An 18,695-nucleotide genomic window follows, 5' to 3' on the forward strand; every position below is an offset into this window, starting at 1 on the left:
TCAGTTGGCAGCAAGTATTTCCTGAACCCAGGGCATGAGCTCGGTGACGCGGGCGTACACAGCAGGAACAGAGGTAGAGCAGGTCCCACTGCCCCAGGACACGATGCCCACCAGGGTCCAGGCTCCGTCCTTCTGGCAGACCAGGGGGCCACCAGAGTCGCCCTGCAGGAGGAGAAAGGACTTGTTCCAAAGCCCGAAGCGGGGTGCCAGGTTCCCAGCGTGCCCTGACCTGCCCCAGCCCAGGTTCTGTGCAGAGAAATGACCAGGGTGGGCACAGTGACTGAGCAGGAGACCCTTCCATGTGGGCCCCACGGCAGCCCCAGCTCCGTCACCGACTCCGGGACGGCCTGGGGCAGGTGGCCGGCCCTCTGACCCGGCCAGCGTCTATACAGTGGGCCGGAAACCTCCACCACCCCATCGCCCCCTACCCCCCCCGCCCCGCGGCGGCTGGCGGGAAGATGCCACGGCGCCCGGAAGCCCCGCAGCACGCCCCGGCCAGGGCGAGCCCTGGGTCCGAGGCACCTGCTGGGCGGGTCCGGGCTTTGGCCGGGCCAGCTGGCGGGAGCGAGCGGGAGGAGACGCGCGCAGAAAGGAGCCGCGCTCCCCGCCTGAGCAGGGGCGGGGCGAGGTCCGCGAGCGCGGGCGGGGGTGGCGGAGCCGGGCCGCACCTTGCAGGAGGAGACCCCGCTGGCGCCGGCGCAAATCATCACATCGCTGATCTTGCTGCCCCAGAACTTCTGGCACTCGGCGTTGGACAGGAGGGGCAGGGCCGCCTGCTGCAGCTTGTCGGGGGTCTTGTTGGCTGGAGGGACACAGCAGGCCGGCGGGGGTCGGGGCCCCTCCCCCGCCCACCCCACAGCGGAAGCCGCCGCCGAGGGAGCCGCGGGGGAAGGGGAGACCCGGCCGGACCCCGGGGCCAGCGGGGCACGGCCACCGGCCTCGAGTCCGGGGACGATTTCCAGGCCTGGAAATGGGGCAATGTGGACCTGGCTGCAAGTTCGTGAGGGCGATGCTTGCTGGTACGTAGGTGTTTCTCGGCAAGTTAGTCTTCAAGTATAGAGCGCTTAAGCTCATCTTTTTTTTTTTAAGATTTTATCTGTTTATTTGAGAGAGCAAAGTAGGGGGAGCGGAGGCAGAGGGAGAAGCAGGCTCTCCACTGAGGAGGGACCCCAACGCAGGGCCCAACCCCAGAACCCCGGGATCATGACCCAAGCGGAAGGCAGACGCTGAGCCACCCAGGTGCCCCAAGAGAGTTTTGAATAAAAAATGGAAAGATTTATGGCTGTGTTGCAATTTAGACAAGAAAAAGAAAAGCTACAGGGGTGTCCCCCTGGAGACTCCTGTACTCAGGCAGCCCCAAGCGCAGACACATCTCCTGGGGGGAAACGCCAGGTCCTGCTCACCATTGTACTTGGTCTTTCCCCAGCCGGTGGTGACACACAGCAAACCAGGGGGGAATTCGTCTGTCGCCTCGGGCAGGCACACAGGGGACACGGCCTGGGAGAAGCGGGCGGGCGTGGCCAGCTTCAGCAGGGTGATGTCGTTGCGGACGGTCAGCATGTTGAACCTGGGGTTCTTGAAAACCTATAGGGTAGAGCCAGAACAACGAAATCAAGCCCTCGGATTCGTTGGCAACCTGCAGGTTGCAAGGAGATAAGCTCTTTCTCTGGCGGCCATGGAGGAAACAGACCCACAGGAGCCCGGAATGAGAATTCAGAGGGCGGCCCCACCCGCCCTGGGCTCCTACATCTCAGGCAGCCCAAGGGTCTTGTCCTTCCTGCTTCTGCCCCCAGCCCCTTGGCTGAGGCCCCCAGGCCAGTGGGACAGGGCTCAGGGGTACCTTGGCAATCTTCAGGACCTGGATGTTCTCCTCATCTGAGCGCTGGTTAAACTCCCCAGCCACGACCAGGTGAGACGTGCTAGAGGAATCACGTGGAAGTTAAAGAGTTGGAGTGGGCCCTGCTTCCTCCTCACCCCGAAATGTAGCCAGAAGCAGAGCACTGAGCCTGCCCAGGCCTCACCTGACCCCGCAGTGGGCGGCAGTGACCACCCAGTCCTCGCTGATGAGGGAGCCCCCGCAGAAGTGGAAGCCAGTGCTGTCCTGGAGGAAGACGGGGAGGTCAGTGGTGGCTGGACGCCTGCAGCCCCCAGCCTGGCTAATACCCCCGTGTGTCCCCCACTCACCTGCAGGGACACCTGCCAGGGCCAGGAGCCCGGGACGGCGTCCTCCCCATTGACGATCCTGGACAGACCACTCAGCACAGGCTCAATGGTGGGGACCCCGCAGTCTGGTGGGGGGGGGCAGGAGGAGGGGGAAGAAGGCTGAGGCCCAGGGCCAATCTGCAAAACTCCTAGTTTCTTCCAGGCCCGCGCAGGACCCTACACACCCTCCTACCACCCCCAGGCAACTTCTGCTGCAGTCCTCAACCTGTAGGCACGAGGATCCCCACATGCAGCCTGCTAACCCTACTCATGCACCATGCCCAGGGTCTTTCTGATGAAGGAGCAGAAAACAGGCCGAGAAATCAGACTGTGGGGCTGGACTCCCAGCCTTCTTGCTGTGAGACCTCAGAGTGTCCCTGAATCTCCACTGTTCATTTTCCTCAGTAAACTGGGGAGCAAACAAGGTTCCCCTCTCAGGTCAAAACTCACCTGTTGGATGGGAGGAGATTAAAATTGGCCAACCCCAAGCGCACGGGGCATCTGGAACTGGGACGCCTTGCCGAGGCAGGTAGGAAATGGTACATTCCACCCTTGGGCCCTCACTGAATTTTCTTTTCCAGAGATTTCAGGAACTATTCATGCATAAAGTTTACGTTTTTTAATTATTTTATTAAATAATTTGGTTCTGCCCCATACGTGGACACACGGGGAAAACAAAACGAGGGCTTGAGTTGTCCCAGACACTGAGAAAAGACAAGTGTACTTAATATGTCCGTGAGGACCTGGGGAATTCTCCGCACCTGTGCAAGTCAAGTTAGGCTCCCGCAGCCGCCACCGCAGCCCCCTGGGTAACACAGGCTAGTTAGTGCCTGCCCTGCTGCCCCTGGGCAACCCAACGCAGAGCATTCTTGCCAGAACATGTCAGCATACTAATCGCGTTCTTTGTAATAGCAAAAACATTAGAACTATCCCAGGATGAATTTACACAGCTGACTGTAGTGATTACAGTGATGGGGCTCCGCGCCAACAGGGATAAATCTAAAACATTACATGGGCGAGAAAAGGTACTTTATTATTTTATTATTATTTTTTGACAGAGAGAGACACAGTGAGAGAGGGAACACAAGCAGGGGGAGTGGGAGAGGGAGAAGCAGACTCCCTGCTGAGCAGGGAGCCCAATGCGGGGCTCGATCCCAGGACCCTGGGAACACAACCCGAGCCAAAGGCAGACGCCCAACGACTGAGCCACCCAGGTGCCCCGGCACTTTAATTTTTTTTTTAAGTAAGCTCCGTGCCCAGCCTGGGGCTTGAGCTCTCCACCCTGAGATCAAGAGTCGCAAGCTCCACCGACTGAGGCAGCCAGGTGCCCCGGGCACGTTTTAAAATTGATGTAGCGTATAATACTGCGTGTGAAAGTTTGTACACATTTTGTATGGTGTCTATGGATTTCTAAGTATGTAGTAAATTGGTAAAAATCCACCCAGAAATGAGGCCCAGCAAGCTCGGAATCGGGCTCACCTTCCACGAGGGGCAGAGGGAGAGTGTGGCTTGAGCTGAATCTAGTTTATGTTTTATTTTTTTTTAAGATTTTTTTTTTATTCATTCGAGACACAGAGAGAGAGAGAGAGAGAGAACATGAGCAGGGGGAGAAGCAGAGGGAGGGGGAGAAACAGGCCCCCCGCTGAGCAGGAGCCTGATGCGGGGCTCAATCCCAGGCCCCGGGACCATGACTCGAGCTGAAGGCAGACGCTTAACCATCTGAGCCACCCAGGCGCCCCTAGTTTGTTTTAAAAAGAAATCCCTGAAGCCAGTCAGCAAAAACAAAAATATTTGCAAAACCTTGATGGTAGGTACGTGGTTGTCATATTATTTCCTGTGGTTTTTACCATTTCTTCTTTTTTAATGGAAGATAAAGGACTTCACAAGTGCCTGGCACAATAAATAAAAATCTGAGGATGGGCACTGAGAGTCTCCTGTGACCGCTCCCCTCCTCTGCTCACAGTACCCCTGCCCGAGACAGGCCTGGGGCCCCAGGACTCAGTGGGGCCCAGACTGGTCTCTGGCACCCTCCTGGCTCAGAGTCCAAGTGCTCAGAGAGCCCCAAAAGGACCCCTGTGCTCCCCACAGCCTCAGCTTGCCAGTCTGGGGAGAGGCCCTGCGTGCAGGGAAGGGGGCCCCAAACTCCTTCTTGGCCAGGCCCCAGGGCTCACTCTGGACAGAGCCCCTCGCGCTCCTTCCCTGGGGCTGGATGCAGAGCCACTGGGGGCTCGGGACCCCCTCCTCAGCCTGCTCCAGGCCTGGCAGGCCCACCCCTAGGGTCCCGACACTCACAGCCGTAGGCAGCCTCCACAAGGGCAAAGCAGGAGAGAAGCCAGAGAAAGGCCATGTTGCTGCTCTCAGGAAGATATGGGACAACCGCTCTGGGGGCCCTGCTTTTTAAGTCTCCTGGGCCACCCCAAGCCCTGCCCAGCCCCTCTGGCCCTGCCCAGCTGGAGAAGCCCGAGAGACACCCACCCTGTTATCCAAAGACCTTGAACGGTAAGTGGGCGTCAAGCCCCTCAAACAGCCAGGGCTGGCTCTCAGCCTGGGATGCCTCAGCCCCTGGGAAAAGGGCAGCTGCTCTGAGGCCTTGTCACCCCTGAGACTTGGCAACACCTGGCATCCCAAAGGCTCTGTGACAGGCAACGCCGGCGCCCCAGCCCGGAGCCCGGGCCCTGGAGAGCCCAGCTCTGTGCAGCCTGTAGCCAGTCCCAGGAACCAGCCGCTGCCAGGGCACTGGGGGGGAATCCCAGCTCCTAATCATAGGCAACCCCCCCCCATGGGGTTCAAAGAACCCCGACTGTTGTCGCCGGGGGGCCTCCAGTACACTGGACGTAGGCAGCAGGGGCTCAGCAAAGAGTATTTTCAGTGCAATACCATCTACAAGTATTCTACAGATATTCTGGGTCATCCAGAACGTCCCCTTCAAACCAGCCCAGCCAGGCAGCTTCTGAGCGTGCGTGAGGGTGTGGGGGGGGTGGTGAGGGCGAGAGCATCGCCCCCGCGGAGGCCATTAGTAGGTTCTAGGTGGACAAACACGCTGATAGGCCATCCTGCATCTAGCCCTGGGCTCAGCTCAGTCTCTTCCCGTGGTAACGCACAGCGTAAGGAACCCGTCACTGTAGATAGCACTGTGTCCTGTAAAGTGGGGCGTTGACTGCTGCCATTAAATGACACACAGGGAAACAACAGAAATGATGTTGTGGTCCCAGAACACTGAGAAAAGGAAGGTGTAGGTAATAGGATGGTGATGCCTTTGCCAGAAGCAGGGGCCCAGTGACCTCTCAGCAGACCCTGGTGTAGATGCTGGGCACTCACATGCACACTGCGCATGGTGCGCCTGTCCTTGGGAGGCTGAGAGCCTAGTGACAGAGTCGGACACTGAAGGGACGGGACTATGATGTCTTGAGTCCCATAGTCCAGGCAGGGAGGCAGGGAGAGTGCTGCGGTTCTGGAAGGTGCTCTGGGCTTCAGCCCTGAGCTGGTATGTCGAGGAAGGTGGGGTGACCAGAGGAGTCTCCTCTCGAGGCCTCTGGGCACTGTGCTCCCCAGGGTCGCCTTCCCCTGGACGAAGCTGGCCAGAGTGAGCAGCATAGGGTCACTGCTCCTGATCGGGACTCCAGTGGCCTGGAGGTTTTGTCTTGATCTGTATGTGCTCAGTATGGGGTTTGTTCAAAATGCTCCGGGGGTGGGGGGTGGGGGGCGGTGAGCAGGGGCTCTGAGCAGTGGCGACAGTGGTCACGGGTGGGGCAGGGTCCCGGAGGAACCCCATATCTCTGGGGCAGGGCTGCCACATTTCCAGGGACGTAGAGAGCCTGCGGCTGGGTTCTAACTGGGTCTGAAGCTTTTTGGCAGCCCCTGGGGGTCCCAGCTGAGCATCAGCCCCAGCTGTGTGAGGAGTCCATTGTTAAGGTCCAGATCAGGGTCATTTATTGAAATATTTACATTCACTCGGGTTTTCTTCTCTTTTTTTCCTTCGCTCATTCCAAGCAGGTAGCCAAGCCAATTGTATTTTCCTTGCCTCAGGGACTTTTCCAGAGCAGCCCCCAGTCTCTGGTTCTCCAGGTCTGTTGCGAAAGTAAACCCCTGGCCCACTGGAGTGTAGGAGGAATCTTCTGGAAAGGCAGGGACAGCTTCGCCAGTTGCAGAGGTGAGTGAGGGTGAGGCTCAGAGCCACGAGGCCACGGCTATTCCTATCTGCTGCTGCCTTTCCGAGGTGAACCCCCCCCCCCCGAGCAGCGTGGCCTCCGGGCTACCCGCCCGAGCCGTTCCCCCTTCTCGTCCAGCGGAGGGTCACCCCAACCCAGCTCTCAGCGGGGAGACTCTGACTAGTGTCTGCAGTTGGGGCCAGCGGGGTGAGAACCCCCCCCACCCCCCCCACCCCCCCCACCCCCCCCCCCCGCGCTCGGGCCGTCTTGTGCGCATGTGCGGCTTGGCCCGCGGGCCACTCTCCTGAGGCGCTGACTCGGGACTGCGGCCTCCCTGAGCCGCCCGGCAGCACCTGCCTGGGTGCCCTCACGGAGAAGTGCGAGCCCCTGTGGCTTAGCCACTGTCTGCCATTGTTTTATGACGGGCAGCTTCTGGAATGACACAAAGTGCGCTGGCCTCCAGCGCACTGACCCCCAGGCACAGGAGCGGGGCCCCGAGAAGGGGGGAGGGCGAGAAGTCGGGCCGCCTCCCTGGAAGCGAGCCCTCCCTCGCCAGCGGCCACAGCTCCTTTGCGGAGGCCCTGTCGGCTCAGCGACCCTCTCCGGGTTCCATAACTGCTCCTCCCTGGTCTCGTCAGCTCCAGGGATGTCCCTATGGTTCTAGAGCCCTGGGCACGGCACCAGCCTTGTTTTCCCTAAACCCTGCCCACACCTTTGTAAGGTTTCCTTTATTTAAATTCACCTCAATAGGGGCACCTGGGCGGCTCAGGTCCTGATCTCAGGGTCCTGAGGTTGAGCCCCACGTCAGGCTCTGTGCTCAGCAGGGAGCCTGCTTCTCCCTCTCCCTCTGTGGCTCCCCCTGCTTGTGTGCTCGCTCTCTCTCTCTGTGTGTCAAATAAATAAATAAAATCTAAAAAAAAATTTTTTTAAAGATAAATTCACCTCAATAACCCAATTTTGAGTGTGCCGCCTGTTTTCCGGCAAGACCGTGACTGATATAGTGGCTGTGTCCCCAGGCCCACTGGCAAAGTGATGCTCACAGACTGGAGAAGTCCATGGAGAACCTCTTTGTCAGGAAAGAGGAGACCCCAGTGGCCCACGGGGTGATGCTGTGGCATCACCAATTAACACTGGCGGTGGCAGAGGCTGAAGGGCGGGTGGAAGGGCAGGTAGCTGTGGCACCAAATCCCTACAGGGTCAGCGGTGATCGTAAATACTGGAGAGTTGGGCCACTGGTCCAGGAGCCTATGAGAAGATGATGAAAATCACCAGTCATCCAGGAGATGCACATCGAAACCACAGTGAGATATAGCTCATACCCATGAGGATGGCAAATAGAAAACAAAACCAAAAAAAAAACCCCAAAAAACAAAAAATAAAAACAGAAAATAAGAATGCGAAAGGATGTAGAGAAATGGGATCCCTTGCACAATGGCAGTTCCTCATAAAATTAAAAACAGATTTACCCCATTATCTCACAATCCACTTCTGCATATACACGCAGAAGAATGAAAAGCAGATTCCCAGAGATATTTGTACACCCATGTTAGTAGCAACATTATTTTTTTTTAATTTTTATTTATTTTACAGGGAGAGACACAGCGAGAGAGGGAACACAAGCAGGGGAGTGGGAGAGGGAGAAGCAGGTTCCCCACTGAGCAGGGAGCCTGCTGCGGGGCTCAATCCATTATTTACAGTATCTAAGACACGGGAGCAACCCACATGTCTATCAACAGATGAACAGAGAAACAAAATGTGGTCTATGTATAGAAGGGAATATTATCCAGCCTTAAAAAGGAAGGAAATCCCAACAGAAGCTACAACATGGACGAACCTGGAGGGTATCATGCTCAATGAAAGAAGCCAGTCACAAAAAGGCAAACACTGTATGATCCCATTTAGGAGGCCATTGGACAGCAAGTAGAATGATGGCTGCGTGGTGCTGGTGGGGGAGACAATGGAGGGTTATAGTCTAATGGGTGCAGAGTTTCAGTGTAGCAAGATGAAGAGAGTTCTGGGCATGTTGTTGGTGGGTGTACAACACTGTGAATGCACTTACTACCACTGAGCTGTGCACTTGAAAATGGTTCAGATGGTAAATTTTATGTTATTTGCAGTTTACCACAATTTGAAAATTAAAAAAAAAAAAAAACACGCGCAATGAGATCCCACTTCACACCTACCATGATGGCTGTAATTTTTTAAAAGGTAAATAAGAGGGCGCCTGGGTGGCTCAGTTGGTTAAGCGACTGCCTTCAGCTCAGGTCATGATCCTGGAGTCCCGGGATCGAGTCCCACATCGGGCTTCCTGCTCAGCAGGGAGTCTGCTTCTCCCTCTGACCCTCTTCCCTCTCGTGCTCTCTATCTCTCATTCTCTCTCTCTCAAATAAATAAATAAAAAATCTTTAAAAGGGAAATAAGAGGCTTTGGCAAAGAATTGGAGAAACTGGAATCCTCGTACAATGCTGGACGGGATGGAAAATGGTGTAGTCTCTGTGGAAAACAGTATGGTGGCTCCTCAAAGAGCTAAACATCGAATTATCGTATGACCCAGCAATTCCACTCCTAGGTATACGTTCCCCCAAAATGAGAGCAGGGATTTGTTCAAAGCAACACTATCCACAACAGCCGAAAGGTGGAAACAACCCAAATGTCCATCAGTGGACGAATGGATAAACGAACTGTGGTGCACCCACACAATGGAATATTATTCAGCCGTGAAAAAGAATGGAGTACTGATATGTCCTACAACACGGATCAACCTTGAAAGGATTACGCTCAAAGGCAGAAGCCAGTCACAGTGGCCCACCTACTGCACAATTCCATTTCCATGAAACATCCATCATAGGCAAACCCATAGAGACAGGTATTAAATTCGAGGTTACCAGGGCTGGGGGAGAGGAGAATTGGAATTATCATTCAGTGGATACACTTGAAGTGATGAAAATGTTTTGGGAGTAGGGGGCATGGTTGTGCCACATCGGGAATGTAATGAATGCCACTGAACTGTACACTTAAAAATGGTGAAACTGACAAATTTCATGTTATATATATTTTACCACAATTTTTAAAAGCTAATGTAATAAACCAAAAACCATTGATTCATCCACTTTAAATGGGCGAATTATACAGTATATGATTTATACCGAAACGGCCACAGATGAGCCTGGAGCCTGACTCAGGGCTTGGAGACTTGCAGCTTGCAGAATCTGACAAACACTCAACCCCATCAGGTAAGGAGCTGGTGGGGAAGCAGTGGGGTACTTTAGGTAGACAGAGCAAGGCTGGAGAACTCTGAACGCTCAAATCTCCGTGAACCCCCCCTTGCCAACACAGGTGCTCCCGTTCCCCCCATCTGAGGGAGCCAATCTCGCTCCGCACAAAAGCTCTGTGCCGACCTGGGGCTGCCGCCTTCTGAGACAAAGCCAGTTCTCCGCAGAACCTCCCCCACCCATCCGCACCACTCCCTGGGCCATGACAAGAGTCGATCCTTCATGTTTCCCTGCACCCACACCTTTCACCCTCAAACTTTATATGGAAGGTGAGACACTGAAGATAGAAACGGACACAAGCCAGACCAGAGAGAAGAAAACTCTGACCCGCCATCTGCAGCAACCAGCCCAGCAAGCCAGCAGCAAGCCCACCCTAGACAGCCATGACTTGATTCATAACTGACTGCTTTCCTCATCTTTGCCCCAGCTTCCAGCTTAGGACGGGCCCAGTATGCACCCCTAGCCATTCACTGGGGGTGCCCCCCTTCCCTGCGCCAACAGCCTGCAGTCAGGGCACACCTCCAGCCCGCCCTTTGTCCACGACAAACCTTTCCCTCGCCCCTGCCTGCCTTCGAGTCTGTGCCTGAGGCCAGTGAAGCTGCAGGACCCCCCCACCCCCGCTATGGATAGCAAGCTCTGAATGAAGAGCCCCCCCCCCTCTGGGCGGTTTTCACTGTCTTCCGCGAAGGCCATGCTCCCGTGGGAGCCTCCCCGACATGTGTCACCCTCCGGGGTGCAGCTAACATGTCCTGCATCTCCCCACCGTTGTGAGCTCTGAGCTCGTGTCGCCCGATGGCTTCCCGAAGCAGCACCTTTAGGAGTGGTCTGCACGAGCTGCCCTGTCTGAGGGGGGCTATTTGTTTCCCACGGGGGCCCCCGCAACTCCATCTCGTCTCGGCTGCACGAGCCTGTTTCATAAACTGCTCAAAAGGGAGAAAGGCTGCCGATGAAACTGAACAGAAGCTGAGCCCCAAGCTTAGTTTTCCAGCTTACCATCCTGACAACACTGTGAGCCTCTTAAGAAACTCATCCTTGGGGCGCCTGGGTGGCTCAGTTGGTTAAGCGACTGCCTTCGGCTCAGGTCATGATCCTGGAGTCCCAGGATCGAGTTCCACATCGGGCTCCCTGCTCAGCAGGGAGTCTGCTTCTCCCTCTGACCCTCTTCCCTCTCGTGCTCTGTATCTCTCATTCTCTCTCTCTCAAATAAATAAATAAAATCTTAAAAAAAAAAAGAAAGAAAGAAAAAAGAAACTCATCCTTGCCTTAAGTACACAGAGTTTTCTGTTTTGCTGGTGACCGCCTTGCACAAAAAGTCACGGCTTTATTCTTGTGGGACCCTGGGCAGCTCCATTTCAAATGCCTAAATCCTGAAGGAGTCAAGGCATAAGAGTTGTGTCATTGACGAAAAGAAAAAAGATGTAAGAATCAGTTTCCATTTTTCCAACCTCAGAGGAAACAGTTTACCTGGTGTGGCAGTCGGTGCTGGGAGCTTACCAAAACCTCGTCCTCCATTCTTCCAGATTTTGTTTGAGGTAGAGAAGGTTCAGCTAAAATGCTTCCTTTCCTGACCTCCCCACCCTTGCAATTGGAGGTGGCCTGGAGACATGGCTCTGCTAATGAGATGTAAGCAGAAATCACTGGATGGGGGCTAACCAGGGAGATTTTTTTTATAAATGGGACAGATTCTGGTGGTATTGCTTTTTGTCTTTTTCTCTCCCCCCCCTTCTTCTCCTGCCTGAATGCAGCTGTGATGCATGGACGTTCAGCAGCCACACTGGAACCATGAGGAAAATGCCACAGGTTTTTGAGCTGCCACATCAGCCTCGGACTATCTCCCTTTAGAATTCATGTTAAATGAGAAAAGTAAACGTCTACTTTGCTTAAACTATAGTTTTTCAGGTCTCTATATTTCATAGCTGAACATAATGCCAACACATACCCAGGGAATTTGAAATATTTGATAATTTTTCCCCAAAACAACTTAAAGCTCCCTGAGAGGAGAAAGGAGTTTTTGGTGTGCATCTCTGACAACAGGCTGAAGATCGTGCCCCCAGCCATCTCCTGTTCCTTACTCTGCCATGGTTTGGGGAAAAATAGTAGGGAAAAAAGGGAGTTTAAGGGAGGGTCTCTGTCTGGGGGCGGAGCAAGAGCCCAAATGTCCCAGTGGGAGAATGGTACATAAATTGTGGTGCGCTTATGAAGTGCAACACCACTCCTGATACAGCCAAGAACACAAGTGAATCACAAAACCACTTGACTTGGGGCGCCTGGGTGGCTCAGTCGTTAAGCGTCTGCCTTCGGCTCAGGTCATGATCCCGGGGTCCTGGGCTCAAGCCCCGCATCGGGCTCCCTGCTCCGCGGGAAGCCTGCTTCTCCCTCTCCCACTCCCCCTGCTTGTGTTCCCTCTCTCGCTGTGTCCCTCTGTCAAATAAATAAATAAAATCTTTAAAAAAAACAGAAAAACCATCTGGCTGAGTGAAAAGAATCCAGATACAAAGACAACATGCAGTACAGTTCCATTTATATCAATTTCTAGAACAGGCAAAACTAATCTGTGGTGAAAGAAATAGGAACATGGTTGCTGGCTGCCTCAGAGGAGGGGTAGCTGGAAAGAGGCATGAGGGAACTTTCTGGAGTCATGGCATTATTTTATATCTTGGTTGTGGTGTTTGTTACACTACGGTGTGGGTGTGTGTGTGTGTGTGTGTGTGTGTGTGTATCTATTCATCCCTCTGTTCACTTAACATCTGTGCATCTCGTCACGTGTAAATTATACTTCAATATCTTATTTTTAATAAAAAAAGAGGGTTGGGATTTGACCTCCTGAGAGGCAGGACTTCAAGAGGAGGGGCCCCCTCACCTAAGGAAACCGACATTTGAGTGCCGGCCTCAAGCCATCCCACAGTCTCAGACAGGACGCTCTCCCTCCACGCCAGGCAGGACCTGGACACCCCCAACCCCACAACCTCCACCTGGGGCCAGAACCCAGGAGGTAGCTGCGCAGGGACTGGCTCAGGGTCTCACGTCCCCAGCAAAGCACAGGCTGCCTGGGCAAGAGCGGTCCCCATGCTGTTTGTTGCCAGGGCGCACACGGAGCTGGTCATCCTGAGTACACTGCCTCGAGCCACCCCTTTTCCTGGAATTGCTTCAGCAGTGCCCGCTAAACACACCAGCTGCTACATGCTTGCAACGAGCCGACCGGCGCAGAGTTAAGCTTTTCTGAATGGCACGCAGCCCGCAAACAAGGCCCTACCTTCTCCCTGGGAGCGTGCAAGAGTTGAGATGGGTGCGCTCCGGGAGCCCGGGGGGCTGGCTTCCAAACCGATACCGTCAACTTGATTGGCTGAACAACTGGGTCCAGAGATGCGTCGTCGGCTCCTCCTGGGACCCTGACGACTGGCTGCTTGGCCGAGGCCTAACCGCGCGGGGGCGGAGGCGCCCGGCGTCCGGGTCAAGGGGCCCTTCCTCTGGGTCTGGGGTGGCTGCGGGGCGGGCTGGAGGGCCGCGGGCCCCCCTCCCCCCCCCCCCCCCGGCGAGCTTCTGGCCCCGCGCCCCGCAGGAGCGGCTGCACGTGCGACCCGCCCCGCGCTGCAGCTGCGCGCCTTCCCACCCCTCCGCAGCCGGTGCGCCGGGGGCGCGGGGCGGGCGGGGGCTCGGCGCGCGCTCGGCTCCAAGGCCGCGGCCCCGCCCCCACCTGCCCCGCCCCTCCCACGTGGGGTCCCGCCCGCCCTGCGGCCGCTGCCACCTGGCCGCCCGGGCTGCCACTGCGGCTCCACAGGTGGAACGACGCGCCCGGCGGCCGCAGCAGCTCCCGACCGTGTCTCCACCTAGGGCCCTCCTCGGCCCCCGCCCCCCCCCCCCCCCCCGGCCTCTCTGCCCTGGCCTCACCAGTGCCCTCTGCCTCCTGCGGGCGGCCTCCCGAGCATCGCCCTTCGCTCTTGTTCCGGACTCTGCCTGGACACAGCCCCGGGGCTGTGCTTGGCGCACTCCGCCTGCTCCCGTAACTTAAATGTCCCCTTCTGGGTGAGGCCCTCCTGCCTTGGTATTAATCACGATAACTCCTTAGCTGGTAGGAATGTACTTTTTTTTTTTTTAAACTTTTCTCACTAAATTCTCCCACTGCTTTCCCCACGCACGCTTGCTAAAAGCAGTAGAAATTTCTTTTCCTTTGTTGCAGCCCACTATGGGCCTGGTTAGCTGGGCTGGAAAGGATGAACGGGCTTGCAGGGATGGCATGGTCTCACAGAGGGGGCCACCCTCTGCCTCCTGTTTCGGGCCCTGCTTTCCCACCTGATGCAGTGTGGCCACCCCGCACTGTCATCGGACAGTCTGCTAGAATGCGGAAAGGGCACCCATAGGCATTTCAGGAAGGAGGTCGGAGGACCAGCCAGCATGGATTGTGTCTTACGCCTGGTCCTAGCTCGGGATGGGTCATGCCCTTTCATCATGTGGGAGCCATACTACAAGCATCCCCATTTTACATACTTAGAAACAAAACCAGAGAAGGCACACAGCCTGCCCCAGTCGGCACAGCTGTGTTGTGCTGAGACCTGTACCGTGGAGCACGCTACCATCAGTGCGATGGAAATTAAAAGCAGCCATGAGATACCATTTTTCCTTGTGTGTTTTGCGGGGCTCACGCTGTGCCTGGCAGCCTCACTCTCAAGTGCTGAGAAAGGGCCCCACTGTCCACCCTGTCGCCCAAGCCAGAAGTCGGCCTCCTGGCCTGCCCCCCCCCCCCCCGGCCCAAACCCCATTTCCTGCCTGACCCAGCCTCCACCAGCTCTCACTGGGGCCATGGCTCCAGGATGCCACATACTCGATTCCAGGGGCCCATGGCGCCCCAGTGAAAAGACCCGGCCTCATGTGAACAGGCAGTGGGCGCCTTGTCCCTCTGAGCCATGCTGCACATAGCCCAAGTGACCACCCCAGATACTGAATGGAACCTTCAGGGAGACTGCTTGGCCATCCCCAAGATCAGGGGAACATCCTTAGCCCTGGCCGCCGGTGCCTTGGTCCCCACACCTCCTCCCTCCTTGACCACACTGCCCAGGGGTTTAGAATAACTAACAGACCAAGTAAATTACTTGTCTAAGTCTCTCCAGCCCATGAGAGAATAGGCTGGGCCTCAAACCCTGCCCAGGCCAGGCTGCTGTCCAGAAGTCCCTTCCTGGAAGAGGAAGCCCAAGTTTTCTGAGCCCTCCCCCATGGCTACCTTGTTTGGCCCCACCTTTGCCCTTGACCCAGACCCAAGCTCGACCATGGGCCACAGGTGCTGCCATCCCATGCCCCGATGCCAGCCCTGCTCTGGCACATTCTACGTCCTCGGGCACATGCCCAGGAAAGGGATTTTTACCTCAAGGTTGGCAGATAACAGCTTGGTGCCCAGGGATATAACAGGGAGCTCCCCAGACAGGCACCCTACACCTCCCTGACCATGGCCTTCCTCTGGATCGTCTCCTGTTATGCCCTCCTGGGCACAGCCTTCGGTGAGTCCAGGGCAAACAGAGGCCAGAAGGGATGTCTCTGCTCCCCTTCAACCCCCAGGGCCAGAAGGGGCAACAGGGTCCCTGCTCCCCGTTCAGGTGCACACGGTGGTGTGAGCCGGAGCAGGTCTCTCTCCCCCTCTGAGCCTCACCAGCGCCATCAGCACAATGGGGATGCTGGGAGGATTGGCCCAGACTAGCCAGCGCGCGGTTCCCAGCAGGAGGTGGGCCTTCCTGGGGCTGACCGAGGCCTTGCCCGCTGTGCAAGGGACAGGGAGGCCAAGTCGAGGGAGCGAAAATTCTCTGAACAGCTAGTGGCTCCCAAACAGGTTCGGAGGGCGAGCAGGCGGGCAGGTGTGGCTGGACCACCACAACCCTTTGGGACCCTCGAACCCAGCACTTTTAAACTTGTGTTCACCGAGCCCTTGCTCTGTGCCAGGAACAGAGCAAGTTCCTGCTTTGCCTTCTTAGTCTTCTTGCTGCTGCTTCTTCTCTCTCTCTCTTTTTTTTTTTAGGATTTATTTATTTATTTGAGAGAGAGAGAGAGAGAGAGTTTGAGGGAGGGGAGGGGCAGAGGGAGAAGGAGAGAGAGAGAGAAGCAGACTACCCTCTGAGCATAGAGCCAGACTTGGGGCCTGATCTCAGGACCCCAAGATCATGACCTGAACTGAAATCAAGTGTCGGACAGTCAACCAACTGGGCCGCCCAGGCGGCCCGTCTTCTTGCATCCTTGTCCCAACTCTGTGAGGTTAGCAGCTATATGATCCTCTCTTTGCAGACGGGAAAACGCTCAGAATGGTAAGGCTAGGCGGTGGTGGGGCTGCGTTCATACCCCCAGAGCCCTGCCTCCAACCCGTGCTCCGGCCTGGCCACCACCTCGAAGCCAACCTGTTGGGCTTCTCTGGGCTGAACCACACGTCAGACTGAGTTGTCCCTGGGGGTTCCTGGGAGACTGGGACCTGGGTGGGGAGCCCTCGGCCTCCATCCCTTACCTCATGCTCCCACCTCCAGGCTGCGGGATTCCCACCATCCATCCTGTGCTGAGTGGCCTGTCCAGGATTGTCAATGGGGAGGAAGTTGTCCCGGGTTCCTGGCCTTGGCAGGTGTCCTTGCAGGTGAGGGGGGAGTTCTGCCCCTGAGTGGAGGACACACTGGGGTATTGGCCCACCCTGGGCCCGGCTGGGGGCTGCTGGTGTCCAGCCAGCACTGACCCGTCCGTCTTCCTCCAGGACAGCACTGGCTTCCACTTCTGCGGGGGCTCCCTCATCAGCGAGGACTGGGTGGTCACTGCCGCCCACTGCGGGGTCAGGTGAGGACTCAAAGTCCCCAGGAAACCCCTTGGTGGGGGTGGGAGACTCTCAGCACTGACGGCTGGACCTTTAACTCCTTGTGCCTCAGTTTCCTTGTTTGGGAACGTGTAGAAAACCCAAGTCATGCTGGTCTCCCAAGGGTCACCGGGAAGGAAATACCCGGCGGGCTGTAGGTGCAGGTGTTTCGGGGGCAATTACTGATATTTTGCGCTCCCATCTCTGGATCATCAACTCTGAGCATATGCACAAAGATACACACGCGCACACATGCAGCCAGCACCCCCTCGCGTGGTCGCCCCGCCTCACAGGAGAATCCTCCTTCTTTCTCGGGCCCTCTCCAGAACCTCCCACCTGGTCGTGGCTGGGGAGTTTGACCAAAGCTCAGATGCTGAGGACATCCAGGTGCTGAAGATTGCCAAGGTATGGTGGCCCTGGAGTCCAGGCGTCACCCCGGGGAGGGGGGCAGGCCCTCAGGAGTGTGCTGCCCAGGCTAAGGCCTGAACACCCCCAGATGCTCCCGACCACCGTGAGGAGGCAAAGCAGAAAGCAGGGTGTTCAAGGTCTGCGCCATGGGCCTGGGCCTGGCCTCGGGCTCCTGGGGCTGTAGAAGGAGCTACCAAGTCGAACAGGCCATTGTGCAGACAGAAGCACTGGGGTGACCTGGGGTGGCCTGGTGCCTTGCTTCAGCCCTGTGTCGACCTCTTCCCGGACCCCAACCGCCACTGTCCGCCCCACCCCGCAGGTTTTCAAGAACCCCAGATTCAACATATTCACTGTCAACAACGACATCACCCTGCTGAAGCTGGCCACGCCTGCCCGCTTCTCCCAGACCGTGTCGCCCGTGTGCCTGCCCGCTGAGAATGACGACTTCCCTGCCGGGACACTGTGTGCCACCACGGGCTGGGGCCTGACCAAACACACCAGTGAGCGCCCTCCGGCCAGGTGGGTGGGAGGTGGGGGGCCGGGCTGTGCCTGCTGACCGCCCACCCTGCCCTTCCAGATGCCAACACCCCCGACAGGCTGCAGCAGGCGGCCCTGCCCCTCCTGTCCAACACCGAGTGCAAGAAGTTCTGGGGCAACAAGATCACCGATCTCATGATCTGCGCCGGGGCCAGTGGCGTGTCCTCCTGCATGGTATGGCCTCCTGGACTCACCTGGCACCCCTTCCCTCCCAGCCTGGGGTGGGTTCTGGCAAAGTCCCGGGTAAGGGGCTTGGCTGGAGAGAAGAGATGGAAGTCACACGAAGGCCTCTTTGGAGGGCCTGACACTCCGTCCCTGAATTCCTGCTTGAGCAGTCATAAAAATGCTTAGTTCTCCTGGCCGATCACCAGTGACCACAACAGAGGGATGCCAGGGCAGGGGGCTCTGGTCTTGAAATCTCCCTATTGCAAAATTCCATTGAAATCAGTGTCTGAAAGGATGCCCCCCCGCCCCGCTGGAGCAGTGCAAGGTACAGCCTGGGTAGTGGACCAGGGCTCCCAGAAGTGTCCAGAAAGGGTTGGGCTCCATGGCCAGTCCAGCACCACCCGTACTTCCTTCCTATCAATCAAACCCGCTTTATTAGGCCTCTATCATAGGGCCCCTGGTGATGGCGCAGCCTTACAGGGGCATAAACCACACAAGGAGCTACTGCAGCTTCTTTCATAATCCCTCCAGGATGCACCTGCCAGGTGTCTACGGGCTGCCAGATCCAAGCTCCTCTCTCTCCCTGCAGGGCGACTCTGGTGGCCCCCTGGTCTGCCAGAAGGATGGAGCCTGGACCCTGGTGGGCATCGTGTCCTGGGGCAGTGGGACCTGCTCTACCTCCAGTCCTGGCGTGTACGCCCGCGTCACCAGGCTCATGCCCTGGGTACAGCAGATCCTGGAAGCCAACTGAGTCCCCAGCCCCACCCTGCCATCCCTGCTGACCTGCTCCCCACAAAGCCTCAATAAACCAATAAAAAACACATTGATGATGTGCTCTCCTGTGTTGGGGCCCCTGAGACCTCATTCTGCTCCTGAACTTGCATCTTCACTGGGACGAAAGGCAGGAGGTCCCTGGAGGGCCCTTTTTTAGTCTTGCTCCCAAGAGATGAAGTGGGATCTTGGCCCCCACCCCTCACTCCTTGCTCCCACCCTCGTAGGCAGCAGGGCCCTGGCCATCCATGCCCTGCTCAGGGTGCTCAGGGCCCCCACCGCCGGGGAGTGGACAGCTGGGGGATGAGCCAGCTGCTGGCCGCACACACCTGTGGTTCCAAGGAATCTTCCCAGGAGCAGCCCCCAGGGCTGCGACTTTCC

The 18,695-nt window shown here is 56.8% G+C and overlaps 2 protein-coding genes across 3 annotated transcripts; one reads left to right on the plus strand and one right to left on the minus strand.

Moving 5' to 3' along the window:
- LOC114201443 (chymotrypsinogen B-like) lies at positions 1-4,567 on the minus strand. Its single transcript, XM_028094111.2, has 7 exons — positions 4,495-4,567; positions 2,185-2,288; positions 2,022-2,101; positions 1,841-1,919; positions 1,404-1,584; positions 669-802; positions 1-162 (listed from the first exon to the last, which is right to left on the minus strand). The coding sequence occupies exons 1-7, from the start codon at positions 4,547-4,549 to the stop codon at positions 1-3; spliced, it is 795 nt and encodes a 264-aa protein (XP_027949912.1). The 5' UTR covers positions 4,550-4,567.
- Positions 4,568-14,955: 10,388 nt separating this feature from the next.
- Positions 14,956-18,350, plus strand: LOC114201155 (chymotrypsinogen 2). Of its 2 annotated transcripts, XM_028093696.2 has the most exons (7): positions 14,956-15,111; positions 16,120-16,223; positions 16,338-16,417; positions 16,760-16,838; positions 17,161-17,341; positions 17,419-17,552; positions 18,133-18,294. In XM_028093696.2, exons 1-7 carry the CDS (start codon positions 15,060-15,062, stop codon positions 18,292-18,294), a joined length of 792 nt encoding a protein of 263 aa, XP_027949497.1. In that variant the 5' UTR covers positions 14,956-15,059. The 2 variants fall into 2 exon arrangements, with proteins under 2 accessions (XP_027949497.1, XP_027949506.1); XM_028093705.2 differs by lacking the exon at positions 17,419-17,552 and having other exon boundaries at positions 15,060-15,111; positions 18,133-18,350.
- Positions 18,351-18,695: the final 345 nt, after the last annotated feature.

Source organism: Eumetopias jubatus, unplaced genomic scaffold, assembly GCF_037043125.1.
Source record: "Eumetopias jubatus isolate StellerSeaLion01/CBP00866 unplaced genomic scaffold, mEumJub1_p1.0 scaffold_10, whole genome shotgun sequence".
NCBI classification, from domain to species: Eukaryota; Metazoa; Chordata; class Mammalia; order Carnivora; family Otariidae; genus Eumetopias; species Eumetopias jubatus.

Coding starts and splice junctions, on each gene's coding strand:
- LOC114201443 (XM_028094111.2), bottom strand. CDS start 4,549: ATGGCCTTTCTCTGGCTTCTCTCCTGCTTTGCCCTTGTGGAGGCTGCC. Junction 1,585..1,840: donor AGGTCCTGAAGATTGCCAAG/GTACCCCTGAGC, acceptor TCTACCCTATAG/GTTTTCAAGAACCCCAGGTT. Junction 803..1,403: donor GGGAAAGACCAAGTACAATG/GTGAGCAGGACC, acceptor GTGTCCCTCCAG/CCAACAAGACCCCCGACAAG.
- LOC114201155 (XM_028093696.2), top strand. CDS start 15,060: ATGGCCTTCCTCTGGATCGTCTCCTGTTATGCCCTCCTGGGCACAGCC. Junction 16,418..16,759: donor GCCGCCCACTGCGGGGTCAG/GTGAGGACTCAA, acceptor GGCCCTCTCCAG/AACCTCCCACCTGGTCGTGG. Junction 17,553..18,132: donor GTGGCGTGTCCTCCTGCATG/GTATGGCCTCCT, acceptor CTCTCCCTGCAG/GGCGACTCTGGTGGCCCCCT.